Raw genomic sequence first — 24,330 nt, forward strand, 5'->3', positions numbered from 1 at the left:
TTGAGATGCCTCAAATAAGGAGAACTGGGGCTTTTTAAACTGCTTCCTGTCCTTGAAGGATGAGAATGCAAAGTAGAGGTCTTCTGCAGGTTGACCCCCCCCAGCAGCACCCTGACTTTCCTTCGCTGTGACAATGAAAGGCCAAAAAACAAAGGAGCAGAGGAAAATCACAAGAGATTGAAGCCTATTCTCTTATCCCATTAAATTATCTTAATGTGGCAACAACTAATTTCTCTTCATTTACTTTTTCAATTGCACTTGGCAGCCTTTTTATTCTGATTCCTATCAGCTCATAATTTGTTACCACAGAAAGGACTAAGATGTACATAAATAATCATAAGATGCCAGATAAACTCTATCGGTTTTAAATTAGTGTTGTGTTTTGCTAATGCGCTCTCACCTATTATTTTTAATTATAGTTTACAAAGCAAAATAGCTTCTTGCCCTCTCCCCAGCTGTTCTGGCTCTGTGCTTTTAGTCTGTGCCAGGGAATAGCCCATCACCCATGCCAGGGTGCTTGCCCCAACCCTGTGGCCTCCATCTGTAGGTTTTTGTTGGGACAATTCATAGAAACCCATTCTTCCTCTTTGAACATAAATTCATTTGGTATTTAAATTAAAAAAAAAAAAAAAAAAAAAAGAGAAAGGGAAAGGGAAAAAAGAGAAAGCAAGAAAAATTAAAAAATCCCTTCTGATCCACAAAAGCCTCTAATCTATCCACTCCATTTCTTAAAGCATTATAAGACATGAGAAATGTTGTTACAGAACCAGCCCTGTCTGTGCCTGCAGCAGTCAAATGCTCTCACACAGCAGCAGTGACAACTGCCTGGGACTGTTGATCCAAGATCCACGGGCAGGTTTGGCACCAATCCCGACTGCACTTTATATGATAGGTCTTAATTGGAGTGCCCAGGTTAATTTTGCACAAGAGGTTTAAAAAACCCAAACAAACCAAATCCATCTATCAGGCTGCGGGTCAGGGTGCCTGGGCATATGGTCAATGATTTCTGTGATACAAAGGGAAGTTTTGGGGTGCATATGGCCAATGATTTCTGTGATACAAAGGGAAGTTTTGGGGTGCATATGGCCAATGATTTCTGTGATACAAAGGGAAGTTTTGAGGTGCATATGGCCAATGATTTCTGTGATACAAAGGGAAGTTTTGGGGTGCTTATGGTCAATGATTTCTGTGATGAAAAGGGAAGTTTTGAGGCACTGCTCTTAAACCTGGCTCAGCTGCTCTGGTGTCAAACACCACCTGGGCAGCCCCTGCCACCAACCCAGGTGATTACCAAATAGGGGCAAAACACCTGAGCTTGGGGCTGTGGTTCAGGATTCTCTTTTTCTTCTCCTCTTAGAGGGAAGGAAAAGAAAGAAGTCCTCATTGAGGTGGTTTGTAAAGAAGTGCCTTCAGCCAGGCTGCAGCCTTGTCACCGGGCAGCTCACCCTGCCAGCCACGCTGCTTGCACAAGACACAGCTCCAAAGGGCTGAGCTTGAAATCACAACGATAGTAATAAATTATAAAATACCTATGCATTTATACAGTTCTGCTTGTTTTCTCTCTCTTAATTTAATTTTTTTTTTTTTGTTGTTGTCATTGCAGCAACAAGGAGCTGCCACGACGGTGTACTGCGCCACGGCGGCGGAGCTGGAGGGGCTGGGCGGGATGTACTTCAACAACTGCTGCCGCTGCCTGCCCTCGCAGCAGGCTCAGGACAGCGCCACAGCCTCGGCCCTCTGGGAGCTGAGCCACAGGCTGGTCCAAGAACGAGCTGGCAGCCAGGCCAAATAGCAGCCAGCTCCTGGAAGGATCAAAACACACGAGTGTGTGCGCGCTCGGAAACTGCCAGCACTGGAACCTGTCCAATCTTATCATCTAGAGGGTTTCCATGTACCTCAGATACAGATTAAGCGGTGTTAAATGAAATAATAGCAGTCACAACATAGTGAAAAATGTTAAGTACTAATGGGAGGTGGGGAATACTGTGGGTTAAAGGGACAATGCGGCTTCCTGGGGCTTAGTTAGTCTCGGTTCTCTTTCTTTTGATTATAGCCTGTTCAAAGTGTATCCCAAGGAGGCATCTTCTGTCTTATTTTAGAAAAGGAATTCTGCAGATAATTTCTGTTGTTTTGATTAATGGGTAGGTATGTAGCCCAATATGGGATTTTCTCCTTATTTTGATAATTGCTGTCTGTTAGGCTTTAGGTATTGATTGGGAGATGGTAGTTTTGTTGATTCTTTTTCCCTACAAGGATTTTATTGGGTGTGGCAAATCAAAAGATTATTGAGGAAAGAAATCTTTTCAGCCCTTGACTGTCGGCTGCAAGTACATCTGTGCTGTCTAGAAAAAAAGGTGCAGGAAGACATCTGAACAGTAATGGTAAAGTCACAGCTAATTAAATATTTCTGTTGTTTTTTTTCTTTTTTTTTTCTTAAAAGATTACAATAAAAGATATGTTGTAAACCATTCCCTAAGTAGTGTCGAGTTAGCAAAGATGATGATGTCTCCTTAAGAACACACAGAGTGTAATCAGGGGTTTAAATGGTATTTCCATCAATTTCTCGGTTCACAGTTTTAAGGAGTTTTATTTCCTTGAAAGTTCAGAGTTTCTCAGTTCTCCTGATACTGTATCCCATTCCAAATCTGTCTTTTCTTTCCATTTAAATTCAATAAAACAACATGCTTGCTTGAATATTGTCACCTGAAGAGAAAGTTTGTCTCATTTCTGCAAATGTCTTAGTTCCATTTTTTTTTTAGAAAAGAAAACTTGAGGAAAAATAAAGAGCTTCTTGTTGATGCCAAGAAAACGTTGTTTTTTTTCTTGTTTCTTTCTGAGTTCATTTTTTGTATTTTGTGCTTTGTAGCTGTCTTCGTGCCAGAAGGTTGTTCTAAGCCATCCTCAGTCCAGCATCACATTTTCTGTAGACAGAATATAAACAAATAAATAGAAGGACACATTGTTAATAGAAGTTTATTTGATCCCCTTTTTCGTTCTGCAGATTGTTAAATCTGCCTTCCATGATTTTTTTTTCTGCAGTCACAGTACATTGGATTAATTGTTGAATAAAGTCAAGGCTTCTATCCCAGTGCAGCCTCAGCTTCTCCTTCCTTGTCTGCTTCCTTACCTGGTGCCACAGTCTTTCCTAAAGCAGCAGTAAATATATAATATTTAATATTATATATTTAATATTATTTTTTATCCCTGCTGTGCCACCTCTGTAGCAACAGCTTCAGGAAATGACAAATCCTGCCCACTCATCCTCCTCGACTCCCTGCAGCCCCTTCCCCAAGGGCAGCACATCCTGCTCTGAATCATTTGGTGGAATAAAGAAATAAAAGGGGCAATTCCAGAAAGAACAACACCTCTTTTCAGCCATTTGCAGAGTAAAAAAAACCAAAAAAAAAGTCCTTCTTGTCTCCTAGAAGTTTTCTCCAGTCTGTGCTGCACAGACCAGATGCTGGTGTAGTGCAGTGTCTGAAAATTCATGGCCTGGGTTGAAGGCTTTGCCAGCTGAGGCAATGGTTGCAGCCAAATTCCTTGTATTGTCTGGAGTTTAACTGGGGAGAAAAAGTGATTAACTCCTGTCACCTGTGCAACAGCCCTCACACACACATTATTTTTCCCTTTCAGAGCCAGACAGAATTACTGTGGTATGACACAGGCAGTGCAGGACTGCAGAGCTTTGCACTGGAGCTTGGCATTGCTGGGTTCAGAGGAGGCACTAATTAAGTGATGCTGGGAGCTCTGCACTCCCCTGAAGGCCTGGGCCTTCTGCTCCATTTAGGCAAACATTAATAACCTATAATGAACCCCCTGTCATTCCTTATTGCTGAAATATTGTTCTCTGCTATGAGAATTCAGTACTCAGGGATATTGCCTGCCTTCCTTCAAAGAATATCTGTGTGCTTTTCCTCTGTAGCCCTCTCTCTATTTTAGTGTTACAAGGTAAGAGACTTTTAATGTTAGCATAGTTTTAGTTTAGCACTAGTATGAGGCAAGCTAACCCCTAACTTCACTGAGTTGTTTGGGTTCCTCTGGTTTTTATTTCTGGTTATCATTTATTGACACCAGGGTATTGCCCTGTCTAGAATTTCACTGTCATAATTTTCTCCAATGCAGACAAAATTACTTGATCCCTGTTTCTTTCTTTTACTTTTTATTTCACTCTGTCATTCTCCTTTTCTCTTTTTTCCTCTCCTTCATTTTTTTTCTCTCTCCATTTTCCTCCTTCCACTCTCTCTGTCTCTCACTCTCCTATGTTGAGATAGCCAGTATAAAAAAAGGCTTTTTCCAAATGAAAAAAAACCTATCAAGCTGTAGAGCCTTCGCTTCTATTAGAAACACTTGTGAAAATAATTTTTCTTGCAACCTCAATTTGGTTTCAGCACAGGAGGGATGTGCAGGGAACATTAAAAAAGGAGAAGCAATTGAAAAGAAACAGACTCCAACTCCTCCATTTTAATATCCTAGATGTGCCTAAGTCATTGGCTTTCAAATATATTTTGGTGTAAAATTTGGCACATTTACAGCTGGTCAGATTTATTTATTTGACTGGCTTACATTTTTCTGGTTGATTTACCTGAGGCAATGTCTGTGTGAATTACTCCACAATGCATTGACTCCAGTGTTCATTAAAGGTAGTTAAGTGATCCTGTGTCTAATATTAAAGCAAACCCCATTAACCTTAACTAGTATCATATCAGCAAAACAAAAAGAACTGAATAAAGCAAAATAGATCGGATATTTATAGTTCTTGGACAAGATCCAGCAAATTCACATCGAGCTCCTAATAGTCCTAATAAGCACTTGCTAGTCATGCCCGTGAAGCAGGAGGAGGCTGGGCTGGGGCTGTGTGTGATGCAGGCTCAGGCCCTGCAGGGCTTTGGGAAGGGCTTTGGGAAGGGGAGGTGCTGGCAGGAGCATTTCCCACCCACACCTGCAGGGCATTGTCCGACCCTTTCCCCCTGCTTTCCTTCCAAAGCCAACATTTCCCATTTTAATGGTGGTTTTTTTGACTCTATATTGGTGTCCTGTGTCTTAAAGTCCATGCAGGTGAGCGAGCAAACTCCCTTGCTGGGATTGAAGAGACAGAAGCTTTTAGGGAATGGAGGTGACTTCAATCAGTGTCAGCTTCCACTGCTGTCCATTGTTCTGCCCAGACAGACACTGGGACCTCTGCTTGCCATGCATCATGTTTGCATATAATCCAGCAGAAACCATGCCAAATCTTGACTTCTTTTATTTTCCCTTCCTGCTTTTTCTTTTGACATCTGGGAGACAAATCCCAGATATTCTCGGACCAGATAGGGCTTTTTATTAGAGCAGTCTTTCCAGCAACCCTGCAATAATTTGACTTATATCAAGGTTGAATAACTCCTTGTCAGGTGTTAAGCTCATGACCTTTCAAGCCAAACACACTTATACTAACCAGTTTACCATTGGAATGATCAATATCTTGTAAGTGAGAAAGTCTAGACAGATCTTATTTTGTCCTTTGGTATCACTTGTGGCTTTGGAATTGATCATTATATGTGGCTAGGGAAAAATTGCCTATACATTTTCATGCTCTGTATTTATCTTGACAAGGTTCTCTAGGATTATATTTTCATAATCTGAATGGCAGTGGAACAGCTGCTCAGACTGTGCAAGCCCTTCTTATCGGGCTGAATTTAAGCCACGGTAATTACTCTTTCTCCTTATGTATTTCTTTTTTAAACAAGCGTGTACTATACATTAAAATGTATGGTTGGGGTGGCAGGGGGCATGCTGAGAAGCTTGGAAAATGCTGCTAAATTGTGTTTCCTTCCACACAGTAGCTGATGTGGGTTTGTATTTTATTCCAAATATAAGCCCATGTCTGAGCATGAGTGGGCTCTGAAGCAGGGTCCCAACCTATGGAGAGAAAATGTTGTTTTGTTAACAAATATTAGAGCCAAGATTCCCTGAGATGGGAGGCAGTTTAGGAAAGGTGAAATAGCCCATAGTAATACCCAGTAAATGCATGACTGACTGAAGCCTTCAAGTGGTCCCTTTGCAAAGAGAAACCCGTGCCCAGGGAAGCAGCTGAGCCACAGGGACTTGCACAGGCTGAGTGACACAGTGATGATGCACTGAGATAAAGCAGACTGATGGGTGCCTATTTCCTGTGGGATGGAGGAAATGGGAAAATAGAAAGGTATCTTGGAGAGAAAGAATGTCCTGCTTTTCTCTTGAGTTTGTTTTTTTTTTTTTTTTATCCTACACTGCTAACTGTGTTATTTACTAGATGCCTGTTCTGGGCTGTGCTTTTTCTCCTCTCCCCCACCCCTGTTGCGTTTGCAGAGCACTTTCCAAGGGGTGTTTTGTGAATTAGCTTCATGCTTTAAAAGAGAAGATTGCTCTGGCAGAGAACAGCATAGTTGTAAAAGTGTCAAGGTGTTATGAATGTCCTGATGATAGAGCCCAGTTGTTATCTGCTGGGTAGTGAGGGAGGATAGCTAATGATGTGCAGCATGTAAACCGTTTGTTGCTCTAATCCATCTGTGTGGAGAGGAGTGAAAAAGAGGGGCGAAATCCTGGGAAAATTACTTGGACAGCTGGAGATAAAGTGTGTACTGATGGAGTCATCCAGAGGTAGCTGTCAACATGAGCTGTGTTTGCATATAATCCAAGCAATGCACAATGATTCCTTTTGGTACTGTTTTTTTAATGGGGGTTCATGTGTCTCTGCACAGACCTTAATTACTATCCAGTATCTCTTACCAACTGGGCTCCAGTTTTAAGTGAGGAATGTGATTTTAATCAATTCGTGGCTGGGCGGTGGAGAGAAGTACTACAAACAGACCAAAGCAAGACATATGGATCCCTTTGGAGGACCTGAATTAAATGAGAAGCAGTCATTTTATTAATTCTGCTGTGTTTTATAGACCTTTTATATGGAACATTACCCATACAACTTCACTAGCTAATTAAAAAGGGCTCTTATCAATTTGCTGGGCAGTTGCTTATGCAGGGGGGGGAAAAAATAAAAAAGAGAAGAAGAAATAATATTTTTTTTTGAGTCCCAGAAAATCATTAACCTTAAGGGGGTACAGAACAGATCACCAAATACCTGGTGAGACTATTTGTACTGCTTATCTTCATTCTTCTGAAGGAACTGTTGTAAAAACTGAACACAATGCTTTGAGAGTGATCTGCACCGTGCCTGTTGTTCATATGTAAACCTTACACCAGTCTGGTGCAGTGCCTGCAGATATGTGAGCACAGGCTAAATTAGGGGCTAGGTACACTGGATTTCTATGATCCCTCCTGGCAAAGAAGGCACCTTTTTCCTTGGGCTGGCATTAGCTGCAGTTTGAGCAGCTTTGTAATGTTCTCAGCCAGGACTGAGGAGCGCGTGTGATGCTTCGGGTGTGGAACATGGAAGATTTTTGCAAAGGGAGAAGAAAGAGAAGCAGATGCAGGGGAGCCACCCTGGTCCTGACTGATCATCACATCAGCATGGAACTGATGCCTTTAAAATGGACTTTGCCTTCTGCAGGCAGCCTGAGAGGAAGGGCAGGACACACAGGGGAAGGTTATGGAAATGGGGAGTGCCTGTCTGAGTGCAGATCTCTGTGCTGCTGCCTGTGTGGGATGGGATGAGGCTGAAGCCATCCCAGCACCTGGAAAGCAGCATCACAAAAATACAATCAGTAGGGACAGAGACAAGAAAAGTCTCCTAAACCCCTTGCACCCCCACAAACCCTTACTTTACGGGGCGTATTGGATTTTACAAGCACGGGGTCTGCTGGGAGCTGCCTGCCGGGCGCACAGTTAGCAGTGATTGAACACCAGCGTTTTTAGCATTTTGACTTAAATCCAGTGTAAACTTGTAAGTGAACTGCTGGCCTGGGCTGGGTCCCTGGTGGACAGCAGTCAGCCATGCATCACAGGCCGAGTGCCTGGACGGTGGCTGCGGGTCACAGCTCAAAGGAAGCCCTGAAATTTCACTTCAATGGATCCTGAATTACCTCTCATCCCAGGGAAAGCTTTATTTCTCTCCCTCTCTTTTCTCCCAGCATTGAGCCAGCATGGCTGGAGAAGAGAGGAGAAAGGGAGCCGGTGCTGAGACCATCTCAAATGTACCTGGACTACAAACAAACCAGTATTTTCCTTCCAGCAAAGCTGCTCCTTTAATCTTTATGAGCAGCAGAAATTCATGCATTACAGAGGCACAAAAATGAGAAGGGAAAAGCGGGTGGGAATAGTTGCATTAGAATTAAGCCCTGTTTTTAATATGACACCTGTCAGACTTATTGTTAAAAACACGGGGAAAGGCTCCCTTCAGAAATAATAACATTGCAGCAAGGTTAGTTGCACACGGTGAGTCCTGTCAGCAGCCGCAATTAGAAGTTGTTTACACCGAGCGGAGCAGCGCGGCAGCACCGGGGCTTGGTGTGGACCCTCTCTGCTGCTCCATCCCCATCCCGGGGCTCTGGGATAACCCTCGCTTCCAGCCCAGCCCCAGCCACCATGGGACATCCTTCCCTGCCATCCCACTGCTCTCCCAATGACACCATCACCCAGGGTGGGACATCCTTCCCTGCCATCCCACTGCTCTCCCAATGACACCATCACCCAGCGTGGGACATCCTTCCCTGCCATCCCACTGCTCTCCCAATGACACCATCACCCAGCGTGGGACATCCTTCCCTGCCATCCCACTGCTCTCCCAATGACACCATCACCCAGGGTGGGACATCCTTCCCTGCCATCCCACTGCTCTCCCAATGACACCATCACCCAGCGTGGGACATCCTTCCCTGCGATCCCACTGCTCTCCCAATGACACCATCACCCAGGGTGGGACATCCTTCCCTGCCATCCCACTGCTCTCCCAATGACACCATCACCCAGGCGGGGATCAAGCGCTGCTCTGCGGTGTCACCGGGTTCGGGCTGCCGAGCAATTAAAGGGTCAATTTACGGCTGGGGGTGAAGGGGATGTGTGGCAAGGAGAGCCCCTGATAAACAAGAGCTGTCAGAGAGCCCTGCCCTGCAGGGGCGGCTCTTTCTCCCTCTCGGCTGGATATTCAAAGCCATTCCCCTCCTCGCCCCTGCCAGGGGCACCGGCACCGCCGCTCAGCCCAGACCGCAGAATTAATTCCATTTATTCCATTCATGCCCTCAGCCGGATTCCAAAGTGAGGCTCTGGAGACGCAGGAGAAATTAATTTATTAAAAAGCAATAGCTTGATAATGCACATGATGATAGAATAAATGAATCTGTTCAATATCTTATAAAACAGTTGGCAATCACATAATAGAGCGTTCATTGTCAATTTAGTGGCTTGTCTCATTATACTCTGCAAATAGTAGTAAAATGGTGTATTATTCATGAACCAACATGCTTTAATTACTTTTAGTGCACATTTATTTTTTCAAATGTAATATGAGTTAGATTCAGCCATAACTGTAACTCAGCTGATGAATCTTGAAGCAGTAACACAAACTGGAAGAGAAATTTTATGAGCACAGAAATTGGTTTCTGGGAAGTTTGTAGCATTTCTGTATGCTGTGAAAGCAATCCTAAAATCCCAGCCTCAGATGCTGGCCCAAATTTGGATTGTACTGATAATACTGATAATACTTCAGTAAATACAAATTATTAATTGATAATGCAATCAGATGTAATTTCAAATTTCATCATTTGATATGGTTGTTGGTTTTTTTTATATTTTTAATTTTTTTTAATTATTTTTTGCTGCCATAAAGCAAACCTCTGTATCTAATACAGTTTGTATGTTGGCTTTACATAGAGAAATTGTCTTGTTAACACTCCCTCCCTTCTTGGCTTCTCACACACACTTTTCATGAACTTAATTTGCTATGAAGGACTCATACACATGCAGCCAAGGTCAGTGAAAGTCCACTGCTCATTTCAATTAAAATGTTTGCAAGGATTTATACATAATAAACTGATCTTGCCTATAATAATAGGTTTCCTAAAGTCAGTCTTGCTGCTACTAAGTATAATGTTGCAGCACACTGTTGATTTCTATGTACATAGAAAAAAGAGCACAATAAAATAAGATGACTTGAAAATGCAATTAAAGTGTAAATCTTTTCACCCATTAACATTTAGGGTCCATTAGATTGCTTTGTCTTTTACAATATTAAATGCTAAAATGTTTTGGTTTTATTCTGTAACAGTATATTCTAGTTCTATTTATAATACAAATGTAATTTAGCTCCCAATAAATCTTGCCTTTAATTGGTAATTAACTATGTGCTACTCTGTCATAAATTTAATCCACAGAATTTCCTTTTTTCCCCCCTATTCATCTCTGTGGCTTTTTATTCTAGGGTTAGGAATAGGGTTTGGGGACATCATCAACATGTAGCCCATGTGAGAATCTCCCCCAGGAATGTGGGTTGGGGTCATTGTCCCCACTCTGGGGGTTTCAGGAGGTGGCCGAGTGCTCCAGGCTGGAGGCTGAGCTCACTTGGGGGGTTCCTGAGCCTCTGCCCCAAGGGAAATGCTCCTGCAAGGTCTCTGCTCTCTCCTCAGGGAATCCAGGTGCAAATTGCTGGCTCTGCTGGGGGGTCTGAACCTCCCAGGTAAGAGATGGAGCTGTGGCCAGTGTGGAGCTTTGGCCCTGATAAAGGTTGTAGGGGGTGTGAATCAGACCTGAATTTCACTCTTTTGCCCTGGATGTTATCTTGTGCCTGGAAAGGTGTCCAAACGATGGCTGCACAATTATGACTCTTTTCCTCAGGCCTCAGTAAGCACAATTTAGACTAGTTTTTATTGGTCACTGAGGATGAGTTTCTAAGGTTTTTTAGATTCAAGAACTGGGGTAATAGCATTGTGAGGGCATGGCCCAGTTTCCTTTGTAATCCTGATTTCAGTTCCCACTAGTAACCTGAAGCCATGACTGTTTAATCCTTAATTCCTGCCACAATTAACATCTCATATTCAGGAGTACTTCTCGGTGATTTGGAAGGAAATCTGTCCCCAGCTAGGTCAGCCCTTGCTGGTCTCTTTACTGAGTGGGAAGGGATCCTTTTGAGCTGGAGTCAAACACAGAAACACCTCATTTAATGGTGCAATAGAGCAGAGAATCTGTTCACTGGATGCAGGAGGAATCAACATCCTTGCAATTAGAGCTAGTGAGGAATGCAGGCACGCAAACTCATAAACTACTAATGAACTATTTGAGCAATTCTACAGGTATTTATATAAGGCTGAGACAGCATCCTCCGCTGAAGAGCTCCCCCCACCTCCCACGTATTCCCAAGGAAGCTTTAACTGAAGTGAAATTTCTTTGTGTAAATACAGGCAGTGCAGGGAGTCCCACGTGCTCTGCCATTGCCTCTGCACCCGTGGCTTTGGTTTGAGCTGGGGAACAAACAGGGCTGCTCTTTGCTACGTGTCAGTGCCCACAAAGGTCACTCTGCTTCCCCTCACCAACATTTTCACACTCCTGAATGCATCATCACACCATGGCATATGAAGCAGAGGACAGCTTTTTTAAATCCCTTTTCCAGCACCTTGCACACTTGTCCTGGCTTTCCCACCTTCATTAGCACAAGTAAAGGCTGAGTCCTGTCCATTCCCCTGCTGGATAATCTCAAAGAGCACCTCGGCTGAGTATGTCATCCCTTTCCATGGGTCACAGCAGGCAGGTTCCAGGGCAAACCCCTCTTCACCCAGAGCCAAGGCACATCAGGCAGTGTCCAAGGTACAGCAGGAATCCCTAAGGCAGCATTTCCCCTGGTCCTTCTCCAGGTCAGCAGAGCAGGAGGTGAGGACAAAGCTGTGGGTTACACCACCACTTCCCTGACCTGGTGCCCAGATATTCTTGGCAGCAACTCTCTGTGAACTATTGCCTTCCTCTCATCTGTATGAGGCTGGCAAACCCCAGCAAAAGTGAAAACAATCTGTTTGTTGAAGTACAAAAAGCTGACGTGCCCCACAACAGCTAAAAATGCCATTGCACAGACTGGTGCTCACACTCCAGCCCCGAAGAACCATTGGAAGGCACCAACCATGCTCATCCCAGAGCTCCTGCCCCTCTGGAAATGAGTGACATTCCAGGGCTTGGAACATTATATAAGTCACTACAAGAGCTTATTATTTCACGGTGTGAATTTCATGTGGAGCACTTGAAATGGGCAGACATTAACAAACAGAGAAAATAGCTACAGCAATTTGTCTTCAAAATAAATCAGGGAGTAAAAAACCCATCCATGATGATCAATTGAACTGCACTTCAAACTTTTACTGGCAAATTGGTCAGTCAGTCAGCTAAATATTTGTTTTATGTCCATGAACAAGTAGAAATTATAAAAAAATTATAAGAAATAATTTTTTTTCCAGAGCACGAGGCAGTCTTTGCCTCACTGGTCTTATCGGCTTAGCAATCCATATATTTACTGCACTTAGAATGAAATACAAGCGTTCCATCTGAAAAATCCGATTACTTTTAATTTCCTTATTTTATATCAGTCCCCTGGTTTTTGAAACCTTTCTAATTTTTATAGCAGTCCCCTGATTTGGCACTTTACGAGAGTCAAATATTTTCTCAACAGCAGATCAGTTGTTCACATGGATGCCCTTACTCTGCCCTTACTCCTGAATGTGAAGTTAATGGCATCTTTTGTACAGATTTATGTTCCCAGACACAGTCCATGAACATGTGGCTATGCATGTGCAAATATATGTTTACATAAATCTCTATATCTCACACATATATAAAATACAGACAGAAACTCCTACACAACACAAACCATTTGAAAAATAAATTTTCTGGGTTTGTTGATTGCCCTAAGTTAAGAATCAATGAGTTTAGCTTTCTAGATTTTGGAAATATGAATACCTCTGTAAAATACAGTAGGTGAAATAAACAGGCAAAAAGCTCCATAATGTTAGAAGCTGCCACTGTTGCTTTAAAATGTTGACCGAACTCACAAGAATATCTTCCAGCCCTCCTTAAAATTAGTTCTTGGCTCCTGTTAGCGTTTGATATACTTTCCCTGATGACCCTGGATGCGTCTGGAGGTCAGTGCTCCAGAGTTCCTGGCTATCTTTATTGTCCCTAACTTGCTTTCTCTCCAAGACTCTTCCTCCTTGCCAAGAAAAATATTTCTCGTTGTTGTATCTTCAGCAGTTCTCTCTATCAATGCCTAACAGATGGATTTTCTGCTGAAAAGCAGGACCAAGGGCTTTTACAGGGCCATGGGCTGGGTGTGTGTGCTGGAGCTGCTACAGACTAGGAGGAGCAAAAGGGCTGCAGACAATAGGAGAGCATCTTAAATCTGTTCATGACAAGGGTTTGCAAGGTGTTTTAATAGAAGAACCATGCAGGTAAACATTTACACTGGAAAAACCTCTCACCCTGTGGGATACTGAGAGTGTTTGGTTAGGTGAGTTTTTTGATTGAGTTTTGCAGGCACTGCTGAGCCCCTTCCTCACCATTTCCCAGCAGCAGCACGTCCTGAGCTCCAACAGAGCTTCTCTCACACTTTCCTGCTCTTGAAATTTCACTCCTTGACACCTCTGGCTGCAATCTCATTCACCTTGGCTCCTAAAGGCCACAGTGCCACCTCTTCTGCCTGGGGAGGGGACTCTGTCAGACAGGACAGACCCCAGGACACGGCACTGACCACCAGCTGCTCCCTTCCCTGCTCCTGTCACTGCCTCCAGAGCTGCCACTTTCCTCTAAACCCCAGCATATGCCATCAATGACCCTCTCACATTCATTGATCTTCCTGAGCACATCAACCTGTCTCTCTAAATCTGCACTCTGATTTTTCAAGTAATAGAAAGAATCCCTCTGGATAACCACATAATCATCTCCTTTTGGCTCCTGGTCAGCCTGCCTCGCTCTTTCTTGCTCTCTCTCTCTCTTTTTCTGAATGAGGAAGGTGATAAAAATGCTGCCTTCCCATTTCAGTCTTCCTGGGTGCCCCACCAGACTCTCTGCTTCCAGCTCTTTGAAGATGAATGAATAATATTCCTCTGTGTTTCTATTATCTGCAAACTACCAATTAAACAGAACCAGCAGCCAGAGATAAAAGTAGAGCCTTGGAAAAATCTTCAGCAAAAAGGACACAAAAAGCTCAGGATATTTTCACAGTGCAACTCCTGGAAAGTTTGAGATGCAGGGGGCAATGCCAGGCATCACCATCCCTGTCAGGGCTCAGATACCCATGGAATAACTCTGTAATTGCTGTGGGACTACAAGCTAATTATTATATAATTATATAATTATATGTAGCTATTTATATGAGGGGAAGAGATCAAATTTAGTACATTACCATAAATTCACAAATCAGGAGCTTTATTTTAGAATCTTTGACTGCATGGCCTTTCATCTTTGAACTGTTTGGTAACTTCAAGCATCATTACCCCAGAATGTGTCAGAATGTGCAATTAGTGTGAGTACAATTACAAACAGTCTGATACTTGTATTGTGTTTAATACAACAGGCCTGTGAATTTGTATGCTCTGAATAATAATGAAATCTAGGTTTAATTATTGATCTTTAAAAATGATTTTAATATCCTGATACTTATGCAGCTAAATATCAAGCAGTGTGAATATAACATGAAACTGTACAGCTGTTGGGCTAAAATGGGATATTATCCATCCATCTTTGCTTTTTGCATTGCACCTATCAGAGTGGCATATAAGTGATATGATTTATTTATTTTATTTGGAGTTATGTAATGATAAAAAGACTCCTGCACAAGGCTCAGTAATCCCTGCCACACCCTTAATGGAGCAGTGTGATCCCAGCCACATCAGCTCAATCCTTGCTGCAGGAATTCAGCCACGGAGGCACTCCCAGATGCCTTCCCACCCTTGGCTGAGCAGGGAGCAGCCCCAGGGCCCTCTCCAGACCAGACCCCTTTTGCAGCAGGGCTGGGAGATGCTCAAGAGTGGGACATTCCTGCCCCAGAGCGGTCCCACCCTTGGCGGGGCTGCAGCAGCCACCTCTCCTTGTCCCAGCAGCAGGGCAAGGGCTGCAGCTCAGCACAGCAAAGGGCTCAGGGATGATCCACATCTCACACCCAGCCCCCAGATTGCAGAGGAGTGGGGTGAAGGACTGCAAACCATCTGCTGACCCTGCAGAGCAAAGCAAAGTGCTTCAGCCTGTGCTTAACCATGGGCACGCCAGGGTTGGCTCTGACTGGGGTTACTCATGTGCTGAGCAGGTGGGAAGGTGCTTCTGCAGGTTACTGCCACAGTATTCACCATGGCCTTACACTGAATTTGGTGGATTAGTGGATGCCTTTTATTTATCTCTTAGTCTAAGTATAAAATTATCATTAACTCCTTTTTTCTTTTTTTCTTTCTTTTTTTTTTTTTTTTTTTTTTTTTGTCCTTGGTATTTTGCTGTTTGTCACAGCCAGCAAGGTAATCTACAGAGAACTTCTCCTTCTCAGGTGAAATGAAATGGAAACAGCATCTTTCTAAAAAAATCAATTTAGAAACCACCTATATATATTTTTGGGCTCAGACAATGGGTATTTCCAAAGCCATGCCTTCTAAAGCTTTTTGAGTGTAAAAAGAAGGGAAAAAAAAAATAATACCTGGATGTGAGCTATCATCCATCAATCAGGAAAACTCACTCAGACTCAGATCCCTGAGCCAAAATGAACTTCAGATGGAAATGGATAGGAGACAGGCTATGTTGCCTGATTTACTTGGGTTACTTCATTATTAATATCTTTGCTTCCATTTATTTTAATGACCATAGCCAAGAAAATTTCATTTCTGAAGACCACTTTTCTTTTTTAAGGGCTGTTTTACGTGTGGTTGGCTGAGCTCTATTCTGTCACGAGTGCCAGGAGCAGGGCTGCTTTCCTTAAAACTGCTCCAGTTGTATCTAAAATGTGTTGGTGCCCTGACCTGCAGAGAGGGCTGGACCTTGGTCCCACAGTGTTTGCATTCAGGAGCCCAGTGCAGGGTCCCTGATCACACCCCTGTGCCTCAAGGGGTTTCTCTCCAGCAGACAGTAAAAAACTCTGAGATGGAGCAGGGAAAAGTCAAAAACCTGAGTCTAATTAGAAGAGATGCTGATGGGTCTGGCCTGCATGTCTGGGATAGAGGATGAGAGAGATTTTCACTAAATTTGTTTTTTCTCTGCTCTCGCTGCTCCTCCAGCACAGCCACCACCTTCTCCTGCTCTCCTGTCCTGTCCCCCCCCAAAACAAAACCCAGGCAGCCAAGTGGGTTTTCCTAAATGAGATACACCTAATTAGTAGCTAGTTGTATACTTGCTGATCACACAGTTTTCCTGCTCTTTGTTTATAACCCAGCATATGCATCCGTAGAGCATTTTTACAAGTAAATGTACACATTTCATTAAAAGTACTGTCTTTGCTGCTTCCATAGCTTTGTTCTATAAAAGAGTCTTGTAGGAGAGTTGTTTATTCCCTCAGCCCAAAGGAAAAGAAAAAAAAATCACCTCCATGATGATATTAATGCAATTCCAACTAATTAATGAATGATTTTCCAGAACTATATTTATAAATCAAACCTGGTGATGAATTCCTCATCCCTGCCAGCTCACCTGGGTCCTGTGGTTCTCACTTTGCAGTCACACAAGCTGAATGCCCACAGAAAGGCAAGGTAAATTCTGCTTAGAGCCACACCATAATTCACTAGCATGACCAGGATTAGATCCCTGGAGTTTTTTGTCCCAGTCTCTTACTTCAAATGCCAGAAATACTTCACTAAAGCAGCAATATTTTGAGCTCTTGCAGGGCTCTGATGCATGCAGATATCTCTGTCCAACTGCAGCTCTCCAGAGTCTGCAAAAATGGGAATACACAAACATTGCTAATGCCTCTCTGAGAGGTAGGGGGTACTTGCACTTTGTTACACCTGCCCTCAAATTTGGTAGCTCAAGTTTAGAAGTTTAGAGTTTTTTCTTTCTCTAACCTGGCAGATCCCACTACTTTCCACAACTGTAAAATCTGTTCAGTCCCTTAAGGATAATTGCTGAAGCACCATCTGACAAATCCACACCATGTCCAGAAAGAAAGACCAGACATGTGCAGGGTGGGATGCAATGGCTGGTGTGAATAAAGGTGATTTAAAGGTGACAGGTGACAGTCACCATGCTGCCCCTGCAATGGCTGGAGGCTCCAAACCTCTTTTTGTGAACTCTCATTTACCCAAGGCGTCAAAAATCCTCTTCAAATAAACAGAGCAGGTTATGCTTCCCCCCATGACCTTGTGCTCAGGGTGCTCTGCAACCAGAGTGAAACAAAGGGGCAAATGTTGTCAACTCAGTGCAAACGGGGTTAGGGAAAGGAAATAGCACCAAGTAACACTTCTGTAGAGTTTTATAATCTATGGTTATAGAATTGAGGGTAAAATGATGCTTGTAGAGACAGAAGGGTGAGTTTCTTCACGCAGCAAAATCTGGAGAAAGTGCATCAGTGTAATTCATCTCAGCCCACTCATGGAGAATTACATGGATGTGCTGCTCCTCCCTTCCAGGGCACCATGGGCAGGATTTGGGCAGCTGTGGGAGCTCCTGCTGAGGAAACCCTGGAGCCCTTGTGGTCACCAAAGCCCTCGTGGTGGGGACAGCCATCCTGACCTGGGTAGGCAAGGAAAAAAAGCTTGGTTCTGGAACTGTTGAAACACAGAGGGAATTGGTGGGGCAGGACTCATCAGCAATGGGAATTTTCTGCCTTTGGGGGTGGAGGGCTCCCCTCATCTCGCTGGGATGAAAAGGAAGGAGCAGATTTATGGCTGGCTGTTGAAAGGCACAAAATAGCTCTTGCAGGGACAGGAGAGGTAGTCCCACAGGGATGGGTCACTGCAGGGCAAAGGAGAGGGCCAACATGTGTCTGAAACAGCTAAAGGTGAACAATAAATGCAATATATCACATGCTTCAGCCATTAATTTTTCAGCTGATCATGTGGCTGTTATACCTACATGTCTGCATGTTTGCATGGGTAAAGGAGAGCTGAAGGTTTGACCACATTCTAAATTATAAAAAAAAATCAAGACTTGGCAATGTTTCAGTTCTGGTAAAGAGTTTGATGAATGATTTAGTTACTTTACAGACTGGTCTTTTTTTCTTCTTTTGTAATACTTAACACACACACACACACACACACACACACACACCACTTTTATTTTTGATTTCCTGGGTGCATTATGGGTTTGGCAAAGCCTTGCAGCAGCCTGCCTAGCATACCTCACATACACTGCACAGAGTCTTACAACACAAGATTTACAAGCTCCCAGAAAGGGAGAGGCTCATTTAAGAACAGGCCATTGCACACAAACATCGGGAAAAGCTGGTGGAAGAGGAGAAATAGATTGTTTTAAGTATTGCTAAGCACCATCCGTGATTATGAAGGAAGTGCCTACAAGCCGGCAGCTGAAATTGCAGCTCCACCATTTGGTGCTCAGTTTTGTAGATTTTAACTGAGCGTTAAAAATCATTGTGTAATTGAACACCTCATTCAGTTCATTAGCTGATGGCTGTGCAGCACTGGCAATGTGCAAAGTGCAGGGCAGGTGCTCAGTATTGTAATTATTTGTTTTCTCAACGTTTAAACCCTTTTGAATCCTGACTGCAGAAGATGGAAGCAGTTTGCTTTGCACAGGGATGTTGAGCACAGATATGACCACAAGAGAAGGACCACCAGACTGTCATTCCTCACTTGCTGGCCAATGTGGTTGGGGCTCTTTGCCTTCCTCTAAGAGAAAGGACTGCAGCTCTTGCCTGGTACTGCTTATCCACATCTTTTCCTGACAGCTTTCTAGCTGGAAATTCCAGTTAACAGCTCTGATTTTGCTCTCCCCAGCCCACAGCTGTGTCTCCTGTGGTAGGACCTCATGTTTATTGCAGCACGACCTTCCTGACCTCTCCCACTGAGTGCTTTGCTGGCTGAGACCTTGAGGAAGAGCAGGAGGAGAAGTCAAGGTGGGCCAGCTGGTGGGAGGATGCTGGGTACAACAGAAAAGTTTATCCAACTGGGCTGGAGCAGCTGAGCATCTCATTGAACACAGAGAAAATCACATTTCCCTCCTGGAAATGCCAGTGCTGCTCTTCCTGTCCTGCCATTCATTTCCCACATATACCTGTAAGTGCAGTGGGAAGGTGTGAAATCTCTGCCCTGCTCTTCTCTAGATCTGCTGGGTACAGATCAGAGCTTCAAAGGTTTCAGCTGTAGGAAGCTGATGTTTGAGTCATTTTTGAGGCCCTGATCGTCAAAGCTGGAAACTCCTCTCTGTCCTGTCCCCAGTGCATGGCTGGGGCTCACTCAGCACCTCAGATCAGTGCCAGGTCAGCCTGGTGCTGATGGTGTCACCTGGTGGCTACTCCTCTTTGCAGGGAGCATCCAAAATATGCAGATCTTAGAGTTTTCCTCTATGTCTTTTTTAAACTTAGACACTGACCCAGAGTGCTAATTAGCTAGATTCAAAACCAAGCTTAAAAAAATATGATAATGAGTTTACTGATTATCAGGTATGAAAATAAGGTCAGCCAAAAACATATCAGTGCTTTAATTAAGCTTCGCTGAGCGAGGTGGAATGACTGTTAATGACTCCTGGTTTTGCTAAACTTCCCTTCTGTGGCCTGTTACTTCAAGGTAGGGACTGTCCCCGTCTGTCACTCCTCCCCTTATGTAAATTGCCTGAGCAAGACAAGCTCTTGCTCACCAAAAAAGCTCTGCAGGATGGAGGGAAGGCAATGTATGTTCTTAGTGCCCATGGACAGACCTGCTTCTTATTTCAGGCAAATTATTGTCAGTCAGTAGCATGTCTTTGGTTTTGTACCTTCTGCCCACTGGTTTATTCGCATACACAATGTCTTGTTCCATGTGGCTTGTTTGTATTTTTGCCTAGGCTGCAACTAGCATTGTCCAGCTGATATTTGGGCAGGAAAATTTAAGAAACTGCAGGAGTTCATCCAGTCTGGCTCTGTTTTTCTGACTGGCCATGTGCAAGTCCCTGGGAGGATGTGGAAGGAGGAGGGACAAGGAGCAGTGCTTTTCCTCAAAAGGATGGGCATCACAAACACTGCATCTAACGTCCTGAATTCATTTCATCTATTCATTTTTGAACTTCTATATACTTTTGATTCATGACTGGTTAATTTTTTTTTTTACAGGAACCCAATATATACATCAGGAGTACACCAAATGAATATGAGGGTTTTGTTCTGCTTTGCTTTCAGTTCCTCTCCTAATAACTCTGTAGATCCAGTGGAAGATCTGGCAGCTCTTGGTTTCCTCTAAGCTTTGAAGCAGGGGCAGGATGAGAGGAAATGGACTGAAACTGAAAGAGAGTGGGTCTAGATTAGATATTAAGAAAAAATTATTTCCTGTGAGCGTGGGGAGGCCCTGGCACAGGCTGTCCAGGGAAGCTGTGGCTGTCACATCCCTGGAAGAGTTCAAGACTATGGATGAAGCTCTGAGTAACCTGGTCAAATGAAAGGTGTCTATATGAAAGTAGCCTATGGTTGAGAGGTTGGCATGAGATGATCTTTAAGATGGCTTCTAACTCAAACTATTCTGTGGTTCTGTGAAAAGGAGAGCTCCTGGAAGACCAAGCCCTCTGCCCAGTGCTGCCACGGCACCATCCCTGGCTATTTCTAGGTGTCTGTCCTGCCTTCTGCCTTTTGGTGAGAGTGCTCTTCATGATGACACACCAGCAATCTGTCACTCGCACACTGGCAAAACCCCCATGCCCTCCCTGCAGATGGCAAACAGAGCAGCTGGCTCAGACCCCAGCTCAGAGGTCACCATTTGGGAATTGCCTGACATGTAAAGGTTGGCTCTGTATGGTTTAAGAAACTGTGCCTTATGCCAGATCAACACAGGAGGGGTATTTTGGGGGTTCTGTGGCATTTTGCAGCTGTTTTCCTGCTCTGTGTGGTCATTCTCAAGAGACAACGCCCCTGAGGAGGGTGGACCAGCCCAGCCCAGCTCCCTGGCCCTGGGGACACGAGGCAGGAGCCCACCAGGGACACCCTGTCCTTTGCCACCTGCAGAGGTGATGCTGAGCTCTGAGAAACGACAGAGATGTCTCAAACTGGGCACCAAAAGCAAATGGAAACTTTTGACCTTCACTGCTCTGTGCCTCATTTCCTCATGTCTACAGGCTTCCTCCTCTTGCAGAATGCGAAATGTGCTCAGTGGTGACTGTGGAGCCCATGTGTGGTGGGGAGAGGGCAGGGCAGGAAAGGAAACACATCATGGAGGGAGCACTGCAGCATCTGAAGTCTTTCTATGTCAGGTCTGTGCCTACTTGTTGAGGGATAAGGATGAAAACAAATATTGAATGTCTACGTGTGCCCTGCCTGAAATACAGAACCTGTGACTGGTGATGGTGCAGACACTGACTGACCCACACAGAAAAGACAATTTACAGCTCTGCAAGAAAACAAAGCTGAGGCATTTAAGCCCTTCAGTTTTCAACACTGATGTTCCATTGAAATATTTGCATTTGGGTTTTTATCAGTTCAGATATTCTATCACACATATATCCTCCAGACAGAAGACTTTGGCTTTGCAGTTCCTGCATGCAATCCACAAAGTTTTCACAACCTGTAGCTTTCTTATTTAATTGAAAATAAGGTAGAGTGATTGCACATTCTTTATAGGACGGGAGAGCCCATCCTTTGGTAGCTTAACCCATGGGAGAGCAACTTCTTTATTAAAAACCTTCTTGTTTTTATTGTGAGCTTGCCTACCATCCCTTTGTCAGCTAAAGCAAAGGGTATTAGATCTCCTGGCAGCTGCAATAGGTGAGCATGCACAGGGTAACCTTTCCAGAGGATAGGACTGAGCCTATGAAGTGTTAAGTGCCTTCAAGGTCCACTAAAATCAATGGGATTGAAGAATGCCATACCCTTGAAGGGCTGAGCCTCAAGGGATGGCTTCTTCTGGGATACACTGATTCTGAAGACAGGCAAAATAAAATATTTAAAGCAGCCTGACAGGCACAGGCTAAATTCTTTTCCTTTTGTGCTGAAACATAATTTTTTTAATATGCCCTGAGCATGCTGTGAAAGCAATCTTTCTACATGTTTCCTTAGTGGGGAGTGTTGGCTCTCTGTGCTCATCAGTCACAAAATCTGTGACTGATATGGCCCCAAAGCATCAGGAAAGTTTAAGTTCTACAATACAGCATTTTTTAAAATAAGACATAATTGTTTGTGGAAGAAGAGTCTATCAAGTACCTAAGCTGGGAAAGGGTTACTGCAGGGACATACATCAGCAGTATGTACTTCACATTCTTAGCCCATTGGTTTCTACAGCAGTTCTTGTTCACAGTAATGCGAGGCAGTTAATGTGAGATCTGAACACCACTGGACTGATAAGCCTTCATACTGACTTGCAAAAGTAATTTTCAGTAATCTTTGAGGGGAAAAATTGCATTTAGTGGGGAAAAAAAAAGAAAAAAAAAGGCTAAGCCATTCGTGCATCCTATTTTATTGAGTATGCAAGTAATAGACTATGCAGAAATTGAACTTTTGATCCATTAGGCTGTGCACAGGGACAAGCCACTGCTGAGTTACTGTCAGAAAGTTACGCTTCCAAACAGAAAAGTTTCACAGTATTTTTCCAGAATTTTGTTTGAAAATGAGATGCCAATTTTACTGTTAAAATGCAAACTTCCATCAGAAAGGACTGGAACAATGTTCCCAACCCAAGCCTCTGCTTTCATCTATCACACTCCCACTGCTGCAATTTGTCATTCCCAAACCAATATTTTTTTGGTGGCTGTTGTGCAAGGCAGGGGTAACATCCTTTCCTAAAGGTTTAATGAACACAACTATCTGTGTCTGTTTTGCTCCAATGATTGCTTCATACCCTGAGCCAGGCCAGGCAAAATAGATAACTTCCAAACCATTTTCATTTTCATGACACAAAGATGGTTCAATTCCCAACCAGGACTAATCACCATACATTTCCTCTAAATCCCCAGCCATCACAAGTCCAGTACAACCTCATATGAGTATTTGTGGCTGTTAATTGCCACGGCCTTTCATCAAACAAGAGTTTCTCAGATTTGGATGAGCATCATGGTAAGAACTTTTGCTAGGGGAAACACCATCAAGAGAGACAGGAGAGAACCTCATTGGTTCTGTGTGTGTGCTGAAATCAGGGCTTCCAGAGAGATTCAGCTGCATTTCCCAAAGCATCACAGGCCCAGAGGGACTGATTGATGAGGTTAATTACACAGCTCAATGCCCAACTGGAAAGTAGCTACTACCCAATTCTTCCTCCACACCCAAGATTCATGGACACTTCATGAGGAGAGCAAGATCCCTAAGGAAGGAGTTCCCAGAAAACATTGAAAAGGGGCCAAAATGCTGTGTTGAAGAAGGCTGAGAGCTCCTGTATTTGAAATGCCAGTGGTGTGAGCTCCCTAGCACCCCAGCAGAGCCACAGTCCCTCCTAGGGCAGTGCCCATCCCATCTCACACCAACCCCACTGCTCCAAAAGCAGCCAGGAGGCTCTGTCATGTCCCACAGCCACGAGCCCATGGGAGGAGAGTCCTCACCCCACTGCACCTCACCTGCCTCCCACCTGCACGGGAGGATTCCCTCTCTCCAGCCTGTCCCCACTCAGGAGAATGAGGTTTGGAACCTCATTCCTGAGCTGTGGATGCAGCCCCAGGGCACTGAGGACTCTTGGTTATTTTTCTTGGCATTTGTGTCTGAACACTTCAGGCTCATGAGCCCAGTAGCAACTGTAATAGCAGCAATGCCTGAATCTCTTTAAAACATACCAAGGGGCAGGAGTTGAGAGGATAGCAAGGGAAGGAGTGGTTGGCAGGACTGGAAGGGGCTTGGGCAGGAAGGAGGCTGTGCTGGTAAATGCCAAGGCCCAGAGCAGGAGCATCCTGGAGGGGCCATGGCTCTTCACCAGAAAAATACACTCTAAGACATGGGCCACAGCTGCAGATATTGCACCCACTGCAGCAAACACCAACCTGAATGGGTCTAAAACACATAGAAAGCCCTGGCTTTGCATATTTGAAATAAGTCATTATTCAGGCTTTCCAGCTCCCAATCTCTCAGAATTCTGCTCAACGAAAAACCTTCGCATTAATCCCCCTCCTCCATCATTATGCAACATTGCTTAGGGTAAGGGAAGTTTCCTTGTTCTTTTCTAAATATAAATTTCTGTGGTTAGAAAATTAGAGAAATGACACGGCCGACCTTCCTAAATGTGTAGAGCTTCTTTGGGGAAGCACACAAGTCATCTGCTGCAGCAGCCTCTTATCACTTTGTGGTAGGTGATTGCAAAATGCCTCTCTTACCCAGAGTCACACTGGGTTTAAATTGAGCTAGACAAGGGAACCACAAAAAGA

At 44.0% G+C, this 24,330-nt stretch overlaps 2 protein-coding genes across 3 annotated transcripts in view; one reads left to right on the forward strand and one right to left on the reverse strand.

Annotated features, from left to right (window-relative positions):
* The window catches only part of WWOX (WW domain containing oxidoreductase), a 471,370-nt gene extending 468,591 nt beyond the window's left edge, over positions 1-2,779 (forward strand). For both annotated transcript variants that reach the window (XM_058813282.1, XM_058813284.1), the window contains exon 9: positions 1,604-2,779. In XM_058813282.1, coding sequence (XP_058669265.1) covers positions 1,604-1,792 — 189 coding nt within the window. In that variant the 3' untranslated portion in view covers positions 1,793-2,779. The remainder of the gene's footprint in view (positions 1-1,603) is intronic.
* Positions 2,063-24,330, reverse strand: part of MAF (MAF bZIP transcription factor) — a 184,754-nt gene continuing 162,486 nt past the window's right edge. Inside the window, exon 3 of the mRNA XM_058813286.1 lies at positions 2,063-2,921. The gene's annotated coding sequence lies outside the window, so the exon portion shown is untranslated. The remainder of the gene's footprint in view (positions 2,922-24,330) is intronic.

The sequence above is a fragment of the Ammospiza caudacuta genome, chromosome 13, assembly GCF_027887145.1.
Source record: "Ammospiza caudacuta isolate bAmmCau1 chromosome 13, bAmmCau1.pri, whole genome shotgun sequence".
In the NCBI taxonomy this organism is placed as follows: domain Eukaryota; kingdom Metazoa; phylum Chordata; class Aves; order Passeriformes; family Passerellidae; genus Ammospiza; species Ammospiza caudacuta.